Here is a 20,596-nt window from a genome sequence, read left to right as displayed (position 1 = left end):
AATAACAGCAGTTATACTCACAACTTTTTCCTGTAGTTTATTCCACAGCAGTTGAAATTTTTCTAATGCTTGTGTCAGTTATTTAATGATTTGCTGTTAATAAGACATTTTAGGGAGCTGTAACTCATTCCTACTTCAGATCCATAAGAAACCTAACAGTTAAAATTTCTCTCAGAACTCTCTCACATTCTACCTAAAGCAGCAAAACTTTTGCTGATAAACAATTATCCACAACTCATTTGTTTCAACTTAGCAATGAATTTCTAGAAAAAAATATTCCATAATTACATAAGCAAGAATCAATGTTTTTTTCCCGTTTTCACAGCTAAGAACCATGAAAAAAAAAATCCCACGGTTAAGCTTTTCACTGCCCCACTGCTGAAAACTCTCAATTTTTCCAAAACCAGTGCTCTCCAGTACTGAACAGCTTCAGCCTCTACAATCACTACCTCTCTTTGGGAATGATTACACAAATTCAATTTTGTTACCTTTTCTAATAGACTTGATCTCTTAAATAAGAGCCAGTACCAGAGCTCCTGTGGGTATTAGGTGTTGCACAGTGAGTAGCCCAGCTTTCATGACTGTTTAAAAGCTGAGACCCTAAAAATTGTCAGCATGCTGCCTGTGCTTCCAAGCTTTTCCTTTAGCTGTCCCCAGTCTTCCAGCACAAAAAGCTCTTTAGTGCCAGCATCAGGCACTACTGAGTAGAAATTCCTGTTCTCCTCTGCTAAGCACTAACGTCAGCTTCTGCCAGAGCTCGGAGAGATGGCAGCTCTGGACCAGTGCGGGGACATATTTATTCCCACTCTGCTTTATGATTCTTCATCTTGTGATACATCTTTTTTTTTTTTCACTGCTCCAATATGTAAATTAACAGCTTCTCCTGAGATTTTATCTCTGTTCCCTTATTTGTTTTAAAAAGCATTCCCCTGCTTCTTCAAAATTAGTCTGAATGAAACGTGCAGCATCTTTTAGTATTGTAAGAACAGAATTCATAGCAAGCTCCCTTTCTGCAGCTGCCTTCAAATAAATTAAAAAATTAAAGGGAGTGAAAAAAATAAAGAAATCTGGTGCAATGCTGGCAGAGAAGACACAAATACTGTGCCCAGCACTGACTGTACAGCCCAGAAATTCTGACTGATACCCTCACACCTAGATGAGCTTGTAGCATTTGGCTCCTTGTCAGGGCAAGGGTAACCTGAAGTTTTCCTTTGCCACACCTCAGAAACATGACTTTCTGGATTTCTTGTAGTTATTCCAGTGGAAAGTTTTCTTCCCCTCCTGTTTTTGCTCATATTAGATGTGCCTTGTCTAATTAATAGTTAAAAGCTGTTCCCTAATTCCAGAGCAAATCCTTGATCCAGACTGCAGTACTTAAATCTTTTCATGCCACTGACTACCAATATCACCCAAGAATCTTCTTAATTGATGTGGAACTGAAATACATCAGGGTCCCAAGACATCAGACACTATTTGAGCAAGGACCATCTAAAATCTCCATACCATGTGTCTATAGTATCAATGCAGAAAATGTCTTGTAAAAATTAAACACTTACCTCTATTTTCTGATTCCACATGTAAGCAGAACCTTTTTTCCCCAAAAGTGATTTGTTAGCCCCTTAGCCCTTGCTTTCCAGAACGCTCAATTTTTGTAGAAAAATCTGCTCCTGGGAGCTGCTGGGCACCTCTTCCATCAATCCTCCCAACTGCTCAGACACACAACAGCCTGGTTTTCAAACCATGAGACTTTTGGAGTTTGTTGCCTCTACACAGTCTCTGTCATTTCTGAGTTATTTGAGGACAATTTCTAAGAACTGTGCTAATTCCTGCATGGACAGCCTACAGCTCTTGAGTGAGGTTTGTCATTTCTATACTCGTGAAAACTTCCACTACTTGTTCTCAGTTCTGCATGCTGGTTCTGCTAAAAAGAGAAAATGACAATGAAGCTGCATATTTATTTCAGACATTTCTACTTGAAGCTTGGATACAGTAGAAACTTCTTTGCTTATACTCCAGAACTTCTTTCCAGAGAGAAATCCATGCAAAAACCCTTCCTTTTGGCTTCTCTGAGAGCCACATCACCAGTGTTGTTATTGCTGTCTATTCCTTTCTAACACCTCCACTTCCACCAAATAAAAATCAGCCTCTGGCACAGCTCAATCCATGCAGCTCAGCTTCTGCTCAACATCTCACATGGACAGTGTTCTCACAAGCAACTCAGTTATTTTACTTCAAAAAAAAAACCTGCTTTTTATTGTATCTTGGCTGAAAGGTAGTCATAGCACCATCTACCATAAAAATGCACCCTGTCTCTATACCACTACAGATGAGTGACTGATCAGAGACCAACAAAATCATTTTCCATTGGTCTTTTTTCTAAGTACAACTCAAAAATGGTCCAAGTACATTGAGTTTACCACCTTCAGTCTTAAATCGTGGCACTGATTTTGCTGTGCAGTGTTCCCTGGGATTAGCACATGTGTAAACTTAGCTTATTACCCTCTGTGGCACTAACATAAAAGGAGTATCAGAGAGCTTTCCCCATGTAAAGCTCAGATCAAGCAGCAGCCAACCACTCACATTCTGCATTGGTGGAATTCATTCCACCAATTCTCTACACAAAGTTCAAGAAATATCCAGCTAATCCCTTCAGTGGCAGTTAGATGTTATCAAAATTGGTCCCACAAAGGCCTGGAGAGCAGCCTGCCTCCACCCAGCTGGCACTGAGATCTAGTGTGACACACTGGGTTGGCCTGTTAAGCTCAGCTCCAGGAAACTGATCCTTGGACAGCCTCCCATAGCTGCAGGAATGTAAAAGTTGACAATAGGAAAAGCAGCACAAAGTAGAGTTAATGTTCTCATGCAGAGCTCTTTTGTAACAAGTCTCATCCTAAAATAATGCTTTGCATTCAAGTTACAATAGATAATAATGTATACTTGTAAAGAATCAGAGATATTTACAGTGGGAAATACTAATAAAATATTCCCTCAATTCCATGATCAGCTATGTTGTAACACAGGATACAAATTGATCACTGGTATTACATTCAGAAACAAAGAAAATTCCAAAAGTGCAGCAGTTGCTACCTTATTAGCATAAAATTAAAGCATCTGAGTGCATTATTAACTCAAGACATTAAGGGATTCACCTTTAGAGTCCAAAGAACTCCTTAAATTAATGCATTTTAAGCAAATTTTTATGTTACCCTAACGAGTTCTCTTCACTGCAGATTAATACTTTGAAGTTCGACAACACAAACTAATATAAAAGCCAATACACAAACATAGCAGAGAAAAACAGCTGCAAAATGCTATCAGCATATTCCAAGTTCCATTTATGTCTATAATTAAGAATATAAACAATCATAACTCTTGCATAAGATAACAAAAAATTAAGTATACATACAAAATATAATACTACAGCAGAGTGCTGCCAGTGTTGCATGTGTTATACACAAAAAGACAGGAAGATAATGCTTAGTACTACTATAAGATATATTAAAGTTGATTCCAGCAGTTGCACTATTTCATAATATAAGCAATTTCAGTCTCAAACTCTGGCAGAAATACAGTGAGTGCAACATTTCATCATCTTATTTCAAATGTACTATAGCATGGTTATGTTTGTATTTTCACAGATAAAGCTAAACAAATCAAGGGACACTAGGCTCTAAATCATCCATGTGTAGGGTTTATTAAACTATTTTTAAAAGAAACAACGTAAACAAAATATTTTTTCCACTATGAAGTTTCTTAAGGCTCATTACAGTACCTCTGCATATAATTTATACTCATCTCAGTGGGTTTTGTGGGTCATTCACTTTGTAGTTACATCTTGTTATAGGAAAACGAGATGTAACTACAAAGTCACAAAAATCAGCCCGATCCACAAAACAATCAAATCTACTTTCATTTATTTTTAATTGATTGTGTCAAGGATTTCCATATATGAGTTCTTACAATGTCCTGTCCTCCCTGTAACATTAAATAACAAATTTAGGGGTGGTGGGAGGAAGAATTACTGAGACTAAGCATGAAAACCAGGTGAATTCCCAATACTGATGTCCTCCATTTATCTCCCTCCTCTGTATTGTTCTTGTTTCCTCAACCTATTTTTTGTTTTCTTCATACTCAATAAGCCAAGGTATTCGGTATTCCAAAAGACAAAAAAAGGTATTCAAAAAGACCAAAAAAACCTCTTTTGTCCTAAAAAACTTGATTCTTCAAGTTGTCATTCCTATTGCAACATCTTTCATTTTAGCCTGATTTTTAAAGGAAACTATGATTATACATCTGTGCTGTCCATACAGAAGCAAGCATATTATTACTACAAAGTTTTCCTAGAACTTCTGAATTTAAGTCATTTCAATTAAAATGAAAGGTTAACAACCTGAAAGAAACCAAGTACCCACAACTTTGATGAAGAAGGTAACAGGTGAAAAAACGCTATTCATCCATTAAAGATTTATGCAAGAAATAACCAATTTATGCACAATCAATACCAGGCACAAGGAGAACCACCAGGAATGTATCTCCTGCAGGGAAGGCTTCATGTGTGCTATAGCTTAGAAACTAGCAAGGCCACAGGAAACAAGGCCGTACTGACCATGCTGTTTGAAGAACTGTTTATAACATCACACCCACAAGAATGCTAGCTTCTAATTTGTTAAATCGCCTTTAATTTGTGGATTTCTTCTTCCTTGCAACTGAATTGTCAGATTCCAATAGTTACATCCTCTTCACTAACTTTTTACACAGTGATGCATTTTTTCCTTGCTTGTTATTCTTCTGTATCTGTGCATTTTGTTCTCCTGTGTCTGCCTCAGCTCCCATGGAAGGCAGAACATGCACCACAGGACCCATTCTGATGATTTTTGTGTCCCAGAGGTTCACAGGCTAGCTCATCTCTTTTTACAATGAACGCAAACAAACCATCAGTTAACAGACAGCTGCAACATCCTTCCAGAAGAACAGCCTTTAAAAATATTGTTTACTTGTCTGAACAGAAGATATCCTCCTACCCTTCAAAATAAGTGACTGATTGATAGGTAGGCAAAAGCATTTGCTTTAACAGAATCAGACTGACATCAGTTCTCATGTTCTCTGCTGTCTGAACTGTATCAAGCTGATCAGATTTGTAATTTTCCTGAGACACATCAAACCAAGCTATAAACTGTAGTCCTTTCCTACAGTGAACTTGTGGATTTGTCCAGCGTGAGCTAGTGAGTAACAAATTTAACTATGGTAAAAATCCATTGTAAAAACTGCATTTTCCATCTCCTGAAACACAGAAATCATCCAGCTTCTTACAACTTCATTTGGCAGGAAGATGAGCGCACATCAGGAGAGAGCTGCAACTTACCCAATCATTAACTTTTTCTTTTTAATTGGCTGTTCCAATGCCAGCTCTGGCCAAACAGTTGACCAGGAAGGCATCAGGCAGTAAAACTCAAAAAATACATGTGTTTATATTCAAGTGCAACTAGCAGCCACTGAAACCACAAATGGCTTTTCTAGAAGAGAGGAAAACTTTACTAAGTCTGCATCTAATCTTGCAAGAAAGATGATCACAACTTATGGCTCAATTATTTTTGAAGTCACATGCATTTTGAGATCACACAAGCAGTTAATGCCATTCAACCTGATTCCGAAAATCATCAGATTTACAATACAAAATCTTAATTTAGTTTTGCAGAGAGATACTGATTATGTTTCCTTATGCTGTACAGGCATAGGTCTTTTCTTGAGTTTGATATTTGTCAGATGTGTCACACAGTAGAAGGAGAGACTCTCTGCAGCTTTTCAAAACTTTATACTGCACTGACATATAATTTTTCAACACCTGAGAACAACTTGATTCTGGAAACTGTAATTTAAAATACATGTTATTTTAATATTTTAAAGATACTTCTGTGTTTTATTCTTCTTTGTAAAAGTGAGGATTCATCTTCACATGCACTTAAAATGATAGAAAATTAGATTTCCTGTCCCTCAGGAAGCAATTTTAAAATAACATAGAACAGATTTGTAAAACCTGTTCAACCCAGTCTCTCTTCTACTGAGTCTGAAGTACTGTATGTGGTAAACATGAAATACTCACTAAGAAGAACTTTGCTACTATCTCAGTAAACTTGCATCAGTGCATAAAATAACATGCAACATATATATTTGAGACACTTTATATTAGAAAAATCACCAAACTCCTGAAAAACGTCAGAGACTCTCAAACAATATAGAACCCTTTATGCATCTGATATCTCAAGGAGTAAAATATAAAAACCTTCCTAGTCTGCTTTAGTTACTTCTCCAGAATATATAAAGGAAGAGGTATGATCTCATGGTCTGAGCATGAAACAGGAAATCAGATCTTACATAACGATTTGCCAAACCACACTTTCGGAACTAAACAAATAGTTCTGATCTTCCCCCAGAACAATGGAAATAAATTAATTTATACTGAATTGGTCAAATCTGTTTAATTACAGAATACATGAGACATTTGGCTTCTGAGACTGAATTTTAGAGAGCAGTAAAGCACACGTTTAGCTACATGCTAAAGCCAATTGAAATGGCAAATGGCAGTGCCAGCTACTAAGAAAATCATGATTGCAAAATTTTTATTACTAGATAATTTATCTAGTCTTGTAGAGAATGGTTTCAGGTAAAATAGAAACCAAAGGATACACAAATAATTGTAATAAATAAGTATCCAATCCTCCCTAGGTAAACAGAACTTGCACAATTCATAAAATTATGCATATAATTTGTAACATTATACAGATATAAAGCACAAACTACTGATAAAAAAAATTTACAGGTTGGCCAAGGCCAGTGACCAATCAAAAAACCCCAAATAAACAAACAAAAACAACTTGGCAGAATCCTTGAAAGATGGAAGACTAAAGTCTGCATATATACTGCTCCAACAGTTTAATTCAAATCAAGATACCTGAAGCTGCACAGACAGTAAAACCAGATAAAGTGCAAAAAAGACATCTGTAAACTACTAAAGAAAATATTACAATTGGCTCTACCTCAGCTTTTTATCAATTTAAATCCTCCACATGGGCGTTTTTATAAATTTTAGAATAAAAACTAATATTCAAAAAGACACTTCTAAGTTTTTTTCAGGCCTCAAGTGACATAAGCTTTTTCTTCAAATCAACCATCTAGTGTTTGTAATCAATTAAAGGGAGAATGAAAAATTAGCATATGAACTCCTAAGGGACATTAAGTGTATGCTGTCCTCACATATTTAAATGTGTGTTTGCTATGTTTTTATGGAAATATCTTCATACAGTCTTCCAAAGCAAAATTAATCATGTGTTCTAACAAGCCATTATTGACACATTCTACCATGAGAGAGAGGAAACAGAGCACTGAAAACAGGGACTATAAAACAGTCTGACTAGAAGACTATTTTGTAGCATTATTTCTTCCTAGTCTCTCATGCTTGCCATGCAGTTATTACAATCAACATCACATTGTTTTTTGACATGAATGTCAAAAAATTAACAGTTCTTAAGGTATTAATTGCCTTTTTCTTGCAAAAGGATGACTACTACTGGTATTTCTTGCAGAAAAGCTTCAAGATTGTTTTGCCACATTAGTCCTTTTATCTTCCATCAGCATCTGCAGTCAACTACTGCTTTGGTCAGAGGTCCAGTGGTTTCTTCTAATTTTACTTTAAGAGAGGAGGCACAAACTCAGAGAAAAGAGTTGTAAGTCCTGCAGTTTCAAATTCCTTTTGTAACTCCTCCAGTGCTGAATATTCTTTGACTTCAAACATCTGAAACCTACATTGTAAAAGGGAAACTCATGAATATGCCTGGATTTGTCAGAATGTTATTACCAATTCTGTTACTTTTCTACCCACAACAGTACTAAATTATACCTTTTATGCTGGGACTGTAGTTCTGTCTCACACAGTACTCTCATCATTTTCTCTTTGCATTTCTTTCCACTTGAGTCCACATCCACCTTAGAAGTTTTCTGAAGAATCAAGTACTCCTAAATGACAAAAAGAAATCCCACAATATTAAATGTCACCTAGTATTTCCAAATTTTAGTCAAATGCAAAAGCTCACTCAAAATGTATTCTTTTTTAAAACACCGCAATCAAACTTTGAAAGTGCCCATGCCAAAAAGTGCACAACTGCTTCTATTCATCAGTTTTAAGTTAAGCAGGCCTAACTGATTAAGAGAACAGGAGTTAGAAAAGCCAAAACATTCTCCTCCAACATCAACACAAAAACCCACCTAAAGCAGTGGGAGTTTGTACATACAGACAAGAATTCCAAAGCCCAGGCATGCACTAAGAGCACCATGCGGTTTTAAGGAAAGAGACAGTTAATACTAAGTTAGAAATTTGTCTGTTATTAATTCCTCACCAAAAACTTTTCCACTTTCTCGGCATTAGGGAAATATAGGAAACTGAATCTAGGCATATTAAGGTCAGGAAACAAAGGGATATGGGGTATATAGGGTGTAGTTCTAATGGGAAGCAAAGCAATACAGGCCACGGGTCTACAGGTATCACTGGAGACAGAATAGAACACCTTTTTCCTAAATACAGAATAAAGTCGCTGGGTCTTCCTACTCTCATAATGATCAATTTGCTTCCAAAATTGTTAATCTTGGAAAAACACACACAAAATATTCAGACACAGAGGTTTCAGTGGTAAATCAATACAACTAGTCAGCATTCATTGTTCCTGCACCTTAATGCTGTTCCTGTCACCCTGAAGAAGAATCAATATTATCTTGCCCATGAACATCAGTCTTCCAGTCAGCCTTAAATCTGAAGCCCATTTTTCCACAGTTTTCACATATTTTGCCTTTGCTCTCATGTGATCTAAATGCAAAAGGAGCATCCAGATACCATCTTCTGTTCCTTTTGACAAAGTAGTTTTTTCATTGCAAACTGTTGCCGATTGCTTAATGACATCTTTAAGGTGCTGCTGTACCCAAAGAATCAGATCGTGTACCATAGACTCAGAAAGATGCTGCTTGGCTTCTTCAAGTAATTTCTCTCTCACATCCACACACTGGGCCTTTGTAAGCTGGTCTGAGGTAACAGAAATATCTGGTACGGTTGATGGGTAATTGACTGGTAAATGAAAAAACAGCTTTAAAAGTACATCTGTATGCAGCACTTCTTTCACACTGATTTGAATTCTAAATGAGATTCCATGCGTCTCTGGAAAATAGAAAAAAAAATCAGCATTAATAATTTGCTTGAAGTTGAAATACATATATATTACTAAATCATGTTATTTTCTTTAACAATTCAACTCAAATAATTCACATTTCCTATAAAATAAGAGGGGGTGATTTTTTTTTCTGCAGGGTAGGGGCTTGCAGCCAATGGCTCAAGCTATACCTGCAGGGAATCCTGAAATGAAACACTTCTATAACATAGTAGAAGAAAAGTTATTAACACATTCTAAAAAGCATTCACACCTTTTGGCTCTTTCAAAGTCTAGACAAGCCAGTAATAAAGAATTGTCTCTCTCAAACACATAACTCAGCTTCCACAGCTCAACAGCAAAAGCAAGGGCAACTGCAAATAGAGACTTTTCTGGATGGACTCAGCACTGCCCTAAGTTTACTCCTACAGAAATCTGTAAGACTTCTAACATCAATACTAATGCAAGGCAAACAGACTTGCACCAGGTATTTAAGACAACCATTCAAAAACAGTTCCACACTAAGCAGAGACTTGGAAAGAAAGAAGTCAGATTCTTTGTCCCCTACAACTTGCAGAGAAAATACACTTAAATCTTTTCTGCCAACTCCTCTACAACAGTTGGACTGACATAAGGAAACCATCTCTGTTGGACACCTGACCCTAGATAATACATATCTAATTATGCATGTACTCATATTAATGTATGTTTATTATCTTCATAGCTGCTCAAATCTGTTGTAGGGCTACTTAAGAATAGAATTATTTTCAGAGTGGAAAGCATACACTCAGTATGCAGCAGGAAAGGCTGAAGATCACATCATCCTGATAAATCACACAATCAAAGATGCAAAGATGCTTAATATTAAAGTTATGTACAGTATTTCATTTAATGAAATAAAACCTTCTTAACTAGAAGTTTCACAGAAAAACAGTACAAAACTTGACAAAGTACAAAGCATGGACAAAGACCTTTCTTTCGCTCCTCTGCCATGAAGTAAGAGGGTATCAATCAGACAAAAGATGATCTTCAGATGTTCTCTGCTTCACCCCTTTGATGCATTCTAAACACTTCACTCCTTTTCTTTCAAAATTGCTAAAATGTCAGGTTGATTCACTCTATGAGGGCAGGAGAAGCCAGATTTGAAAGGCAGATTAGAGGAGAGCTGAGTTTCAGAGCAGGTCTTTTGAAGTGACTTGCACTCTTCCCCCTCTACCTTACCTTACCTTCCTTTACATGACAGTCAGATGAATTATGTTTGATTAGTATTACTGATGCCACTAACCAACCTCTCACAGTGCCTCTCACATAAAGTGTATGATTTTATATGTGAAACCTACTAAAAAGTGAAAGAACCTAAAAGTGACTTGGACAGACAGAAGTACTTTAGAGAGCTTATCCAAGAGCTTGTTTTCAAACCTCCTTCCTGGGTCATACAAAAAACTCTCAAGGTCAGAGAAGTCACAAAATAAAATCAGCATACCTCCAAATCCAATAATGAAATTCTAGCAGTACTATGAAGAAGTCTCCAAGTCAAATCCAGTGGTGAAAGCAGTAGATGCAATTCCAGTGATCTCAATGAAATCACCCCCAACCGTGCCCATATTTACAGGCACCACATGTCAAAGAGTAATTTCCAGACAACAGGAAATGACTCTTTATCTTCTATCCTCCAAGTCCCTATCAAAGGCTTCAGACTACTTTTAAGACAAATGCATTCCTCAGAAAAAACACCAGCCTTGGAAGAAGACCCTTGCACATGGCCAGCAGTTACTGAGGAGGACCTCAAGCCATCCCACTCCTCATTTCTGTTTTCTCATGCCCTAACAAGTGTTTCTTCCTGGGTGCCAGCAGCAGTAGTTCCTCTGCCATTACACCAGGCTCAGCATACACAATCACAGGCACAGGCAGCAAACCTGCCCTGCGTGTCCTGGGGCCCCCAGCACCCTCCTGGCCAGCACGGAGCTGTCTGCACACACAGCCACTGCACCAGACAGCGCTGCTGCCCCACGTCCCTCAGCTGCCCCCACTCAGGGCAGCCCCGCCTGGCACCTGCCTGAATGGGGCCAGCACTACTGAATCCTGCCTGAGAATCACTCTGTTTTCAACTATGTTGCCTCGAGATTTTAAAACATACAGCCTATATAAACTGAAAAATACTGCTCTATCACCAGCTTAATTACACTGACAGAAATACATGTTGCCTTTCTGATAATCCTCCTAGGATTTTTCCACTACCTTGTCACAACAGACCTCACCAACTTGGAAGGAACAGACGGACAGACAGGCCAACCCTGCCCCTCCGACAAGGGCCTCCTGCTGCAGTGATCTTATTCTTAAACCTGCAAAAAATCTCACACCTCTCCTTATGATGAACTAATCTGAAGGAGGCAGAACAGCCTCGCATCCCAAGGTGTATCACCCTGAGCCATCAGAAAAAGCCCAGCCGTGCTCATTTACATCTGCTTCAGACTTTACTTTTTTAGAAAGCAGAATCAGTTCAGGACCTTTGCAGGGCTACAGCATCTAAGTTTAACTAAAGCTTGCAGCGTCCATTTTCTGCACCAGCGCTGCAGACAGTGGCAGAACAAAGAGCAAACCAGCGGCGCCCCGCGCAACCTGGCTCCAAAGAAATATTTCCTTTGTTTGCACATGCTGCGAGGGCCGAGTTGTCTTCGCAGCAACATGATTATTTCTGAAATAAAAGCTTAGGTATGACTGTTCTGCTGGCATTTAATGTGCTAATCAGACCAAACTCAATACATTTTAACTCATTTCCCCCCATAGCTGCATGCTTATCAGTATATTTAGCTCTAGCATACTTCAGATTTTTTCTTATGTTCCATGTCAACCAGACAGATATCCCCCTCCTCTCCTGCCCAAAGGCATTTTATGCAACACATGCAGTCTATTTGTAAATTCAGAAAATGGCACCTACTAACGTACAAGCTTAGAATATCTAAATATATTTTTATAGCAAGCTTGGTGAAGAGACCAAAAGAGAACAGATTAACAATTAAATTATGGATTTCTATCTGTAACACTAATCTTTGCAAATAGATATGTAAGGTAAAAAAGATACACTGTAATTAGTTTATTTAAATTCATCCACACATTGGTTTTGATAAAAACACATTTTACATTCTGAATACCTCATTGTTAAATTCAAAAACCAAAGTTTTTACCATACCAAGAGACCTGTAAAAGCATTCTCTTACATTACTCAAAACCACGAATCCCCAATGGCCTCCTTTTTGATCCCATGGATCTACACACAAATTACTCTTAATGTCTTAGAGATTGCATAACATAACAGTCTTCCTGGAAGTTATGTCTGTGCACCCTTGGTCAATGACAATTTACATGGTTTGAAGAGCTAAAGCAAATGTAATCTAATGACTGGAGTGCAAGTCAATTGTATACTGACTAGAGATTCTACAGCTCCAACAAGTAAATTCCAAGAGTAAGAAAAATACAAATAACCATTGTTGTAAAATAATCTTTTCAATTCCAGCAGAACTATGTAAACCAATCAAATATACCTGATCCTACCACATCATAAACACAGAGCCTGGTTAGAGGCCCTCCAACATCACATAATATAAATAAAATAGTCTACTCCCATTGTGCACTTGTGGCACCTCACTTTATGTCCAGAAAGGATTTTAAACCTTTTAGATTCTAGTAACTTATGAACACAAAATCATTTTTCCATATATGAAGCACAGATTTGGAGGAACAGATGTGTATATGCAATGCTCGGATATCCTCACGTTTTTTAAAATTAACATCTGATAAGCCTGGATACTGCTTTTTCAAACTATGCCCAAAATAACATTCTTGGAATTTTCACTTAAAAAAAAAGCTCAGTTGAAACATTTCATCAATCACATTTTAAAAATACAAGCCTAAATACCAATTTAAAAGAATTAAATGGCAGAATTAAATGGCAGAACTACAAGCCTGCACTGAAGCAGGAAGTGTGTCGCGTATCTAGATAGAAAATTGGTAGTTTTAGGTTACTGTGGTTAATTGTGCTCCCTACAGACACTAATGCCTTCATCCAACCTCTCCCCTCAAGCCCAGTCACTACAACAGGACAACTGCCCAGGACAACGTGCAGATATTCAGAATATCTCCAGTGAGGGAGACTCCACAAGCTCTCCTGGCAGCCTCCAGCATTCAGTCACCCTCACAGTAAAAAAACTCTCATTATCAATCTCAGTTCTTTAGGGCTGAATACATGCATGTGCAGACAAAACCTGACCGCTGCACCCATCTCCAGCAGCAATCCCCAGGACTTCACTGCAGGAAGCTGCTCCGGGTCCATCGTTGTGTGGGGGAGCTGGGCAGAACCCTGCAACAGCTCCCACGCACTGGGGACCTGTGGCACACAGCATAGGCATCTTCTGGGCTTATATGTGCACGTGTATCTCTCTCCAACAAATATCTAAGAGTTGTCACATCTGTGGTAGGCACCAAGCAAAGTTTACTAATGGCCTGTATCTAGACACCAACACTTGCATATCCTACCTGACAATTCAGCCTGACAGAGCTGCTCTTGTACACTGTAACTACTGAGATTTATTCTCCCTTGTTGAAGAGGCATCGTCACAGCACCATACAGCACAGACTGAAAAAAGCCATCTCTTAATACTATGTTTGATCAGTGGCCACCATGGCTGGCGCACAAACCATGAAGGCATCTACTGCACTCCTTGTCTACAGGATCCAGCAGCTAGCGGTAGCAAGTACTACAAACCTGATCATTCCACCCACGGCAGACACGAGTATCAGCCTCAGTACCCTGTAAAACCTACAGCCGTAACATCCTGCTGAAGCAGCAGTAATACCTGGCACGTCACAGTGCCCAGGTAGTCAGCTTACCCCAGAAAAATACAGAGATAACCCAAGGCTTCTTAGACACTGCAACAGCTGTACCCTACTCACTATTACCAGACAACAGCTGGGCTTGCTAACGCGTACAAGATTCACTTGCTCGTTTGCCTGGAGAGCAGCCAGCCCGCTCCCAGCGCTGGGCCGCAGAGCACCGAGCAGGTCCCTGACTGTAACCGAGCAGGGCCCGCTGGGCTCCGCGCCCCAAGCGCGGCCGCCAGCACAGACACCGGCGGGGCAGGGACACGCGACAAGCGACAGCAGCGAGCGACTGAGCCCGTGCTGCCCCGGGCTGAGCCCCGCCGTGAGCGGCCCCAGAGCGCTTCCTCCCGGGGCCCGGTCGGGCCGGGCGAGCCCGGGCTGTGGGCAGAGAGCGCGGCCGCATCACCTGAGGTCGCCAGCACCTCGCAGGCGCCCGGCTCGCAGTAGATGGCGGCGAGCGCCGACAGCTCCTCCCGAGCCAGCTCCGACATGGCCGCCGGCGCGCGCCGCCGCGCCCCCTGCCGGCCGCGGGGGCTGCACCATGGCCGCCAGGGGGCGCCGCCGGCCCGGAGCGCGCCGCAGCGAGGGGAACAAAATGGCCGCTCCGTGCGGCCCGCGCCGCGTCCCTCTGTCCGCTCTGGCCCGAGGAGCCCGCGCCGTGTCCATGTGTCCCTCTTTGCGTCCGCCCGGCCCTGCCTCACAGCGGAGCGCTGTGCGACGATCTGACCCACGTAAGGAAGAGCCGGCTTGGCCTTGGGCTGTACACAGATCGCAGCCACACACAGCCCTGCACAAACAGTTACTAGAATACAAAATAAAAATTCTTACAATCAACTACTGTGGCTTCACAAGCCCGCTACCAGCCCTCACACCGAGGTTGTGCATTGCCAACAGCACCATTATGATGCCCGAAAGACAGGCTGGAAATAAATCCCCATAGACCAGTGTCTGTAGAGCAGGCGTTTGCTTATGGCAGCGCTGGGGGTGAGGGGGCTGTCTCCACCTAACTCACCCACCCGTGTCTGTGCTGTGGGATATTTATGCAGTAAGTACTGCTTGGTCACCGTGTCACTACAACATCATCACACAGGCTCCACAACTAATTTACATTGTGTGATATGGTGGTTCTTAGACCGTTCTTTTGGACTACACTTGTGCCTCCCCAGTTTGTCAGGACTCTTTGATGAAGGCTTCCAAGGTCTTCTTCATATCTGAACTTTTCAACTTTGTCATCAGAACATGCACAATTATGGTGTTCCTTGGTCTGTCTGGTCTTGACCGACCCAAATTCTTTGTTTTGTGGCTTTGCCCTTGTCAATTTCTCATTAGTACTATACTTACCTATCTCTAAAGCTGTCCACCTGGCAAGCTGTTTCTTCTTTTTTGTTTATTCAGCAGTGAGCAACTAGTTAACCATATACTAGCCATTACAATATATAAAAAGTTATTTATATCGGGTTATATAGGTATGAAAATTATGATTCAAGTTATATAGGTATAAAATAAACTATGATTCACATTATATAGATATATAAAAAGTAATTATTTAGGTTATATTGATATCAGTTTATATAGATACATCAAGTTATACTGAGATCTTATAACTCAAGCTATATAAGAACCTAGTAACTTTCATCTAAATTATATAGGCATCAATTAACTCCCAGGCAAAATCATCCAGTATCTCCTATTATTACAAAATCACTTTTAAAAGCAAGGGCTGGGGGGTTACTTTTCAGGATTTCTAACCCCTAACTTGTGTTGAAATGACAAGAACTAAATGGTGGCTGAGCAGGGGAGGAGGAAGATGCTGGGAGGGAGCAGCACAGGCAGGCCACTGTCAGAAAGAAGGCTGTGGTGGAAATTAGCCTTAGAAGTGCCTCCATTCTATTATTAAGAACTTCCTTGCCCTGGTCTTTCCCCCTTCTTCTCTGCCACTTTGCATATTCCATTTTACATGTTTAAATAAAAAAGTCAATGTAAATGTCTTTTGAATTGACACTATCACAAGACATAGAGGTCCCTATGAATAAGTTACTGCACTCTGACATTTGGAAGTCATCAAATGAGACAGTATAATGTCAGCTTGATATTTTTCACTCTATGAAAATATCAGCTTCATGTCAAAGATCTAAATTCCATCTTAACGTAATAAATTTTCGTGTATTCACAGACAACTGAAAATGCTAAATATTTAAATTTGAAATGAACATCTACAGTTACAATCTGGCCTTCATATTGCATTATTACAATTGAAAGTCAAGATCTTATTTCCTCTCTTTATTTCTTCAAGCGTTGAAGTGTTTGATAGAATTTTAGCCGCATTCTCTAAATGAATACTTCCCCATCAACACACAGCAAATAAAGTTAAAAAAGAAAAGCTTTGCTTCTTAGTCAGCCTACATTAAGCCAGCTCCAACATCCTGTCACAAGACAATTGTGCCACCAGTATCTCCACTTTGCCTGACAAGGCAAACAGAACACAACCTTTCATATTTGGGTTAATCTCCCCAGGGTTATTTGCAAAAACAGTATTCTTTGCCTCCCATTCAGTATAATTACAGCCTCAGCCAGGTATTGTTTCAACAACCTCTAGTGAATATATACAAAATAGTGCATTTGGACCAGTTTTTCCCTAACCTGAGTGACAAATCAGAGAAGGAGTATGTCATTGTCATACCGCAAAACTTTCATACCTTCTTTTACGATCTCTCACAGGCAGCTCCTCACAGCCAGCTAACTCCAACTCCCTCTCAACTTGCCAGCCCACCCTTTTATAACACTCATTGGATACACCTGTGGCCTATTAAGGGCAGGCCTGTTCCTAATACCGGTAATTAGCACAGCTGCAGCTCCTCAGGGGTGAGATTGCCTTCAGCACTAACTCTTATTCTTCTACAATCCATCCTCCCACAGGAGCAGACAGACATTTGGAAAAAAGTACATTTGGAACATCCATCTGTATCTTTTACCATCAATTCCATGCCAGCCCCTTTGCCACCTCCTCAATCCTAAGTGCAGGCAGTGCTACAAGCACATCCTCCAGAAGGCATGAAGGACACTAGGAGGTCTAGGGATCACTGCAATTGCCCATTTGGGGTTCACAAGACCAACACTGATGAGGAACCCATAACCACAGCGAAGGTGGCAGCTGACCAGTGCAACACCTCTGCCTTTGGCACTGCTGCAGTGCCCACACTTTCTGATACAACAGTGCTGCCAGCTCTAATGCAGCCAGAATGACACAGCCAGAGCTGTCCTTGCCTGAGTTAAATAGCACCACTTTTTCAGAGACCTGAGAAAGAAGCTACCATTTCTCTAATAACAACTGTAAGTGCTATTGCAATGGTAAAAGTCTTACCCAAAGTGCCTTGTACAAAAATGGCAGAGAGAAACCAACAGGAAACTTGTAAAAATCTTTTCAAATAAACTAAGGCAAAAGCTTGAAGAAAATAGAAAGAGAAGCAATCCCACTAATTGTGAAAACACATGATAAAACATGGAAGTATTTCTCTCCTAGTATTCTTAAGTACAGCTACTGGAACATTTTTTTTTCCTGTGGTTTTTTTTTTTACAGTTTAAATGAACCCATTTAACAAAAAATTTACATTGCAAATTAAAGCTGCCGAAAATTGCATGGTTTGCTGTAAGGTTAAATTCAGCATTTTCATGAGGTTTCGCTTTTCAGTTCTTGAAAATGAGGCAACAAATTCTCATTGATATATAAAAAAGGACTTAATTTGAGAGAAAAACAAAGCAGAGGAAAAACCTTTCCTATTACTTTTCCTTGTAAGTATTTTAGAAGCAAGTTTTTCAAGGATTTGTGATCTAGCAGTGCTTTTTAAAGGCACTTGCATTTATCCTCCATGCATCAAACTGCTCTCAGTCAATTCCCTGAGACACTTAATCTTTTGGCAGATGGAAACTCATTTTGAAAGTGTACTAATGATCAATTAAAGCATTAGCTATCTCTGCAGACAGGAGGTTTATGGGGTCATAGTCTTCAGAAGCTGGAGGCAAGAACAGCAGCATGTTAGCAAAATAGCTAAAACTTTCTGTAGTTACCACAAAATTGGCATAACAAGGGAAAACAAAAACGTGACAGTCTTTTTTTTTTCCCCATAGTATGTAGAAAACAAATGTGATGGTTTCTATTTTATGAGACCGGCCATGGTCTAAACTGAATGTCAGCAAAAAAAAAAATCTAATCTTTTAAATTTTCTTAATGAAGCCTAATAATTATCCTAATACTTCCAATAAATTTACATAATCCTTTGAAAATTGGATTCATTTCGACTCCAGTCAGAAGTATGTACCCACACTGCAGATAAGCAGACCCATACTGGGGGAGCTGCCATCAGAATCCGTGGCTCCCTGGAAATAATGTGTCATTTCACACGAGGCCAAGGCCTCATGATAAGGTCTGGAGTGCAGGACTCTGCCCAGAAGCTTCTATGCAATGTGATGTACAAGTAGTAAGACCAAATAGATGTAACTGTCACATTCATAGAAGAATATAAGATTCTTCCCTTAGGAGTTTGACAAGCCATTTTTTCTTGAAGGAGAAGCACATAAAAGTGATTAGCCATCTAATGCAAACTAAAATTGTTGCTTTTTATGACCTGACATGTCTAATATGACCATAGATTCCACTGATGAGAGAATCAATACTTAATTGATTCACTGCATAAAGATCTTTGCATGCAATTTACCTTGTACAAAGGTAGAATGACAAACAGAATACATTTTCTTTCAGTGAGAGTAAAAATGCATGAAGTTGCCTACTAAAAGTTTGTAAAAAGCTAGCAATCCTGTGCATTTTTTAAAATAACATATGTAAAAATACTTGTGGGTAGGGAAGGGTGTGATACTGAAGAAATAAGCACATCTAGCATCTTTTCTTAAAACATTCAGCTGCCACATCAAGTACATTGGCTTGTGGAACCTCACTACATGGATTCTCCTCCAGGTGTAAGCAAAGGAGACAGAGAATTAGCATGCCCTATCATTTAGTAAGTGCTGGGAACAGATGCCTTTAAAAAGTGACGGTTCTGAATGAGGCATTTCTACCCTCTATAAACAACAAACTTTAGTAGAAGTCCAAATATTAGGAAATGCTTCTTAGTCTGGCAGCTCATTTTTGGCTGCTGTGCTACAGCAATGTATCTGCCTTCATCTCCTGCAATTTGGCACATTAGCTCCTCTTCCCCCACACTTGGATACAAGAGTGGAACAAACACAATGGGAGTGTGTAAGATGACAGACTATTTATGACCATTTTCAGAGCACTGAGATCCTTTGTCACTCTCACACCTTTTGAAAGCAGAACTGTATTCATCAGCACATTTGAGACTTCAAATTTACAGAGTACATTAAAGTCCTGGTGGTAAATAAATTATGTAAACACTAGACAAAACTTCACACTAAACTAGCATGCCTCTTTCATCTCATAATTCAGAAGTGGTAATCCAGAACACTTTGCTTTGGCAGTAGAAAGTAGCAATAATCAAGAATGGACACAACTATCTTACAGCAACAGTCTCTTTCTTTTACAGCAAAGCAGGGCAGAAATTTTAAGCCTTAGCTGAAAAATTCTTAGAGGGATTGAAACTAGGACCATGAGCATAGTATGAAAGGAAGGAGCAAAGGTGTTTCTAGGGGACAGAGGAGAAAAAAATAAATGAGAGACAGAAGAGCTACAGCTCCCCCTTCCAAACTGCCTCCAAGGGCAAAATGCAGGATGACTCAAGAGAGTCAGGAACTCCAAGCATCCCAGAAAGATCAGCCTCTGAATTACTCCCCAGTTACAGAGCACTCTTGTTGGCCAGATACTGACAGGACAAATGCAGGAGAGCAGAGAGCTGGCCCCTTGTGGCTGAGCAGGGAGGGTGCTGGAGGCAGAGCAGGCAGGCTGGTGCCCCTGTAGAGTGGCAGCAGTGCCAGGCACCCTGTGCAGGGCAGCCACTGCAGCCTGGAGTGACACAACTGCAAGTGGCCAAAACCCATACCTGAATGCAGAATGGCTTCCTGCTCCAGGAAATCAAGGCCAGAACCACTCCTGACTGCATGTGATTACAGCTGGGAATGTTATGCTGGAGTCCTTTTCCACCAGTCCCAGTGAGTGCAGTTTCTGGGCACTGTGACATCCTTAAGCACACATCTGCAGGGCAGGCCAGGAGGGCACCCCTAACTTGTTTCATCTGCAAGAGTCAAACACGGTAGGTCAAGCAGGGCTTTGATACAGCAAAGCAGAACACAGGTGAACTTCAGATATCTAAATACAAAACTAATTATAGAAGCGGCTTTTCTTTAATGAGTGTCTGCATTTTCCCTTTGTAACGTGCACAAGGTTAACCTTAGTTTGAGACAGATTCCAAAATTCTGTTTCAGCCTGACCAGGACTGGGAACCTGATGTCACTGCAGAATTCCCTGAAAGGACTTGATCAGGATACTTCTTCACTTTCTTGGGCTCCATGAACTCTCCAGACCTTCCTGTACAAAGGAAGGTATATACTTCCTATCCTTACAA

At 40.0% G+C, this 20,596-nt stretch overlaps 1 protein-coding gene across 2 annotated transcripts; it reads right to left on the bottom strand.

Annotated features, from left to right (window-relative positions):
- Positions 1–299: 299 nt before the first annotated feature.
- Positions 300–14,626, bottom strand: RWDD3 (RWD domain containing 3). 2 transcript variants are annotated; one of them, XM_026790495.2, is made up of 4 exons: positions 10,160–10,626; positions 8,721–9,199; positions 7,895–8,010; positions 300–7,796 (listed from the first exon to the last, which is right to left on the bottom strand). In XM_026790495.2, the coding sequence occupies exons 1-4, from the start codon at positions 10,179–10,181 to the stop codon at positions 7,682–7,684; spliced, it is 732 nt and encodes a 243-aa protein (XP_026646296.2). In that variant the 5' UTR covers positions 10,182–10,626; the 3' UTR covers positions 300–7,681. The 2 variants fall into 2 exon arrangements, with proteins under 2 accessions (XP_026646296.2, XP_005482118.2); XM_005482061.3 differs by lacking the exon at positions 10,160–10,626 and adding an exon at positions 14,473–14,626 and having other exon boundaries at positions 319–7,796.
- Positions 14,627–20,596: the final 5,970 nt, after the last annotated feature.

The sequence above is a fragment of the Zonotrichia albicollis genome, chromosome 8 (genome assembly GCF_047830755.1).
Source record: "Zonotrichia albicollis isolate bZonAlb1 chromosome 8, bZonAlb1.hap1, whole genome shotgun sequence".
Lineage (NCBI taxonomy): Eukaryota > Metazoa > Chordata > Aves > Passeriformes > Passerellidae > Zonotrichia > Zonotrichia albicollis.
Note: the sequence above shows the minus strand (reverse complement) of the source record. Positions and strands in the feature narration are given on the sequence as shown.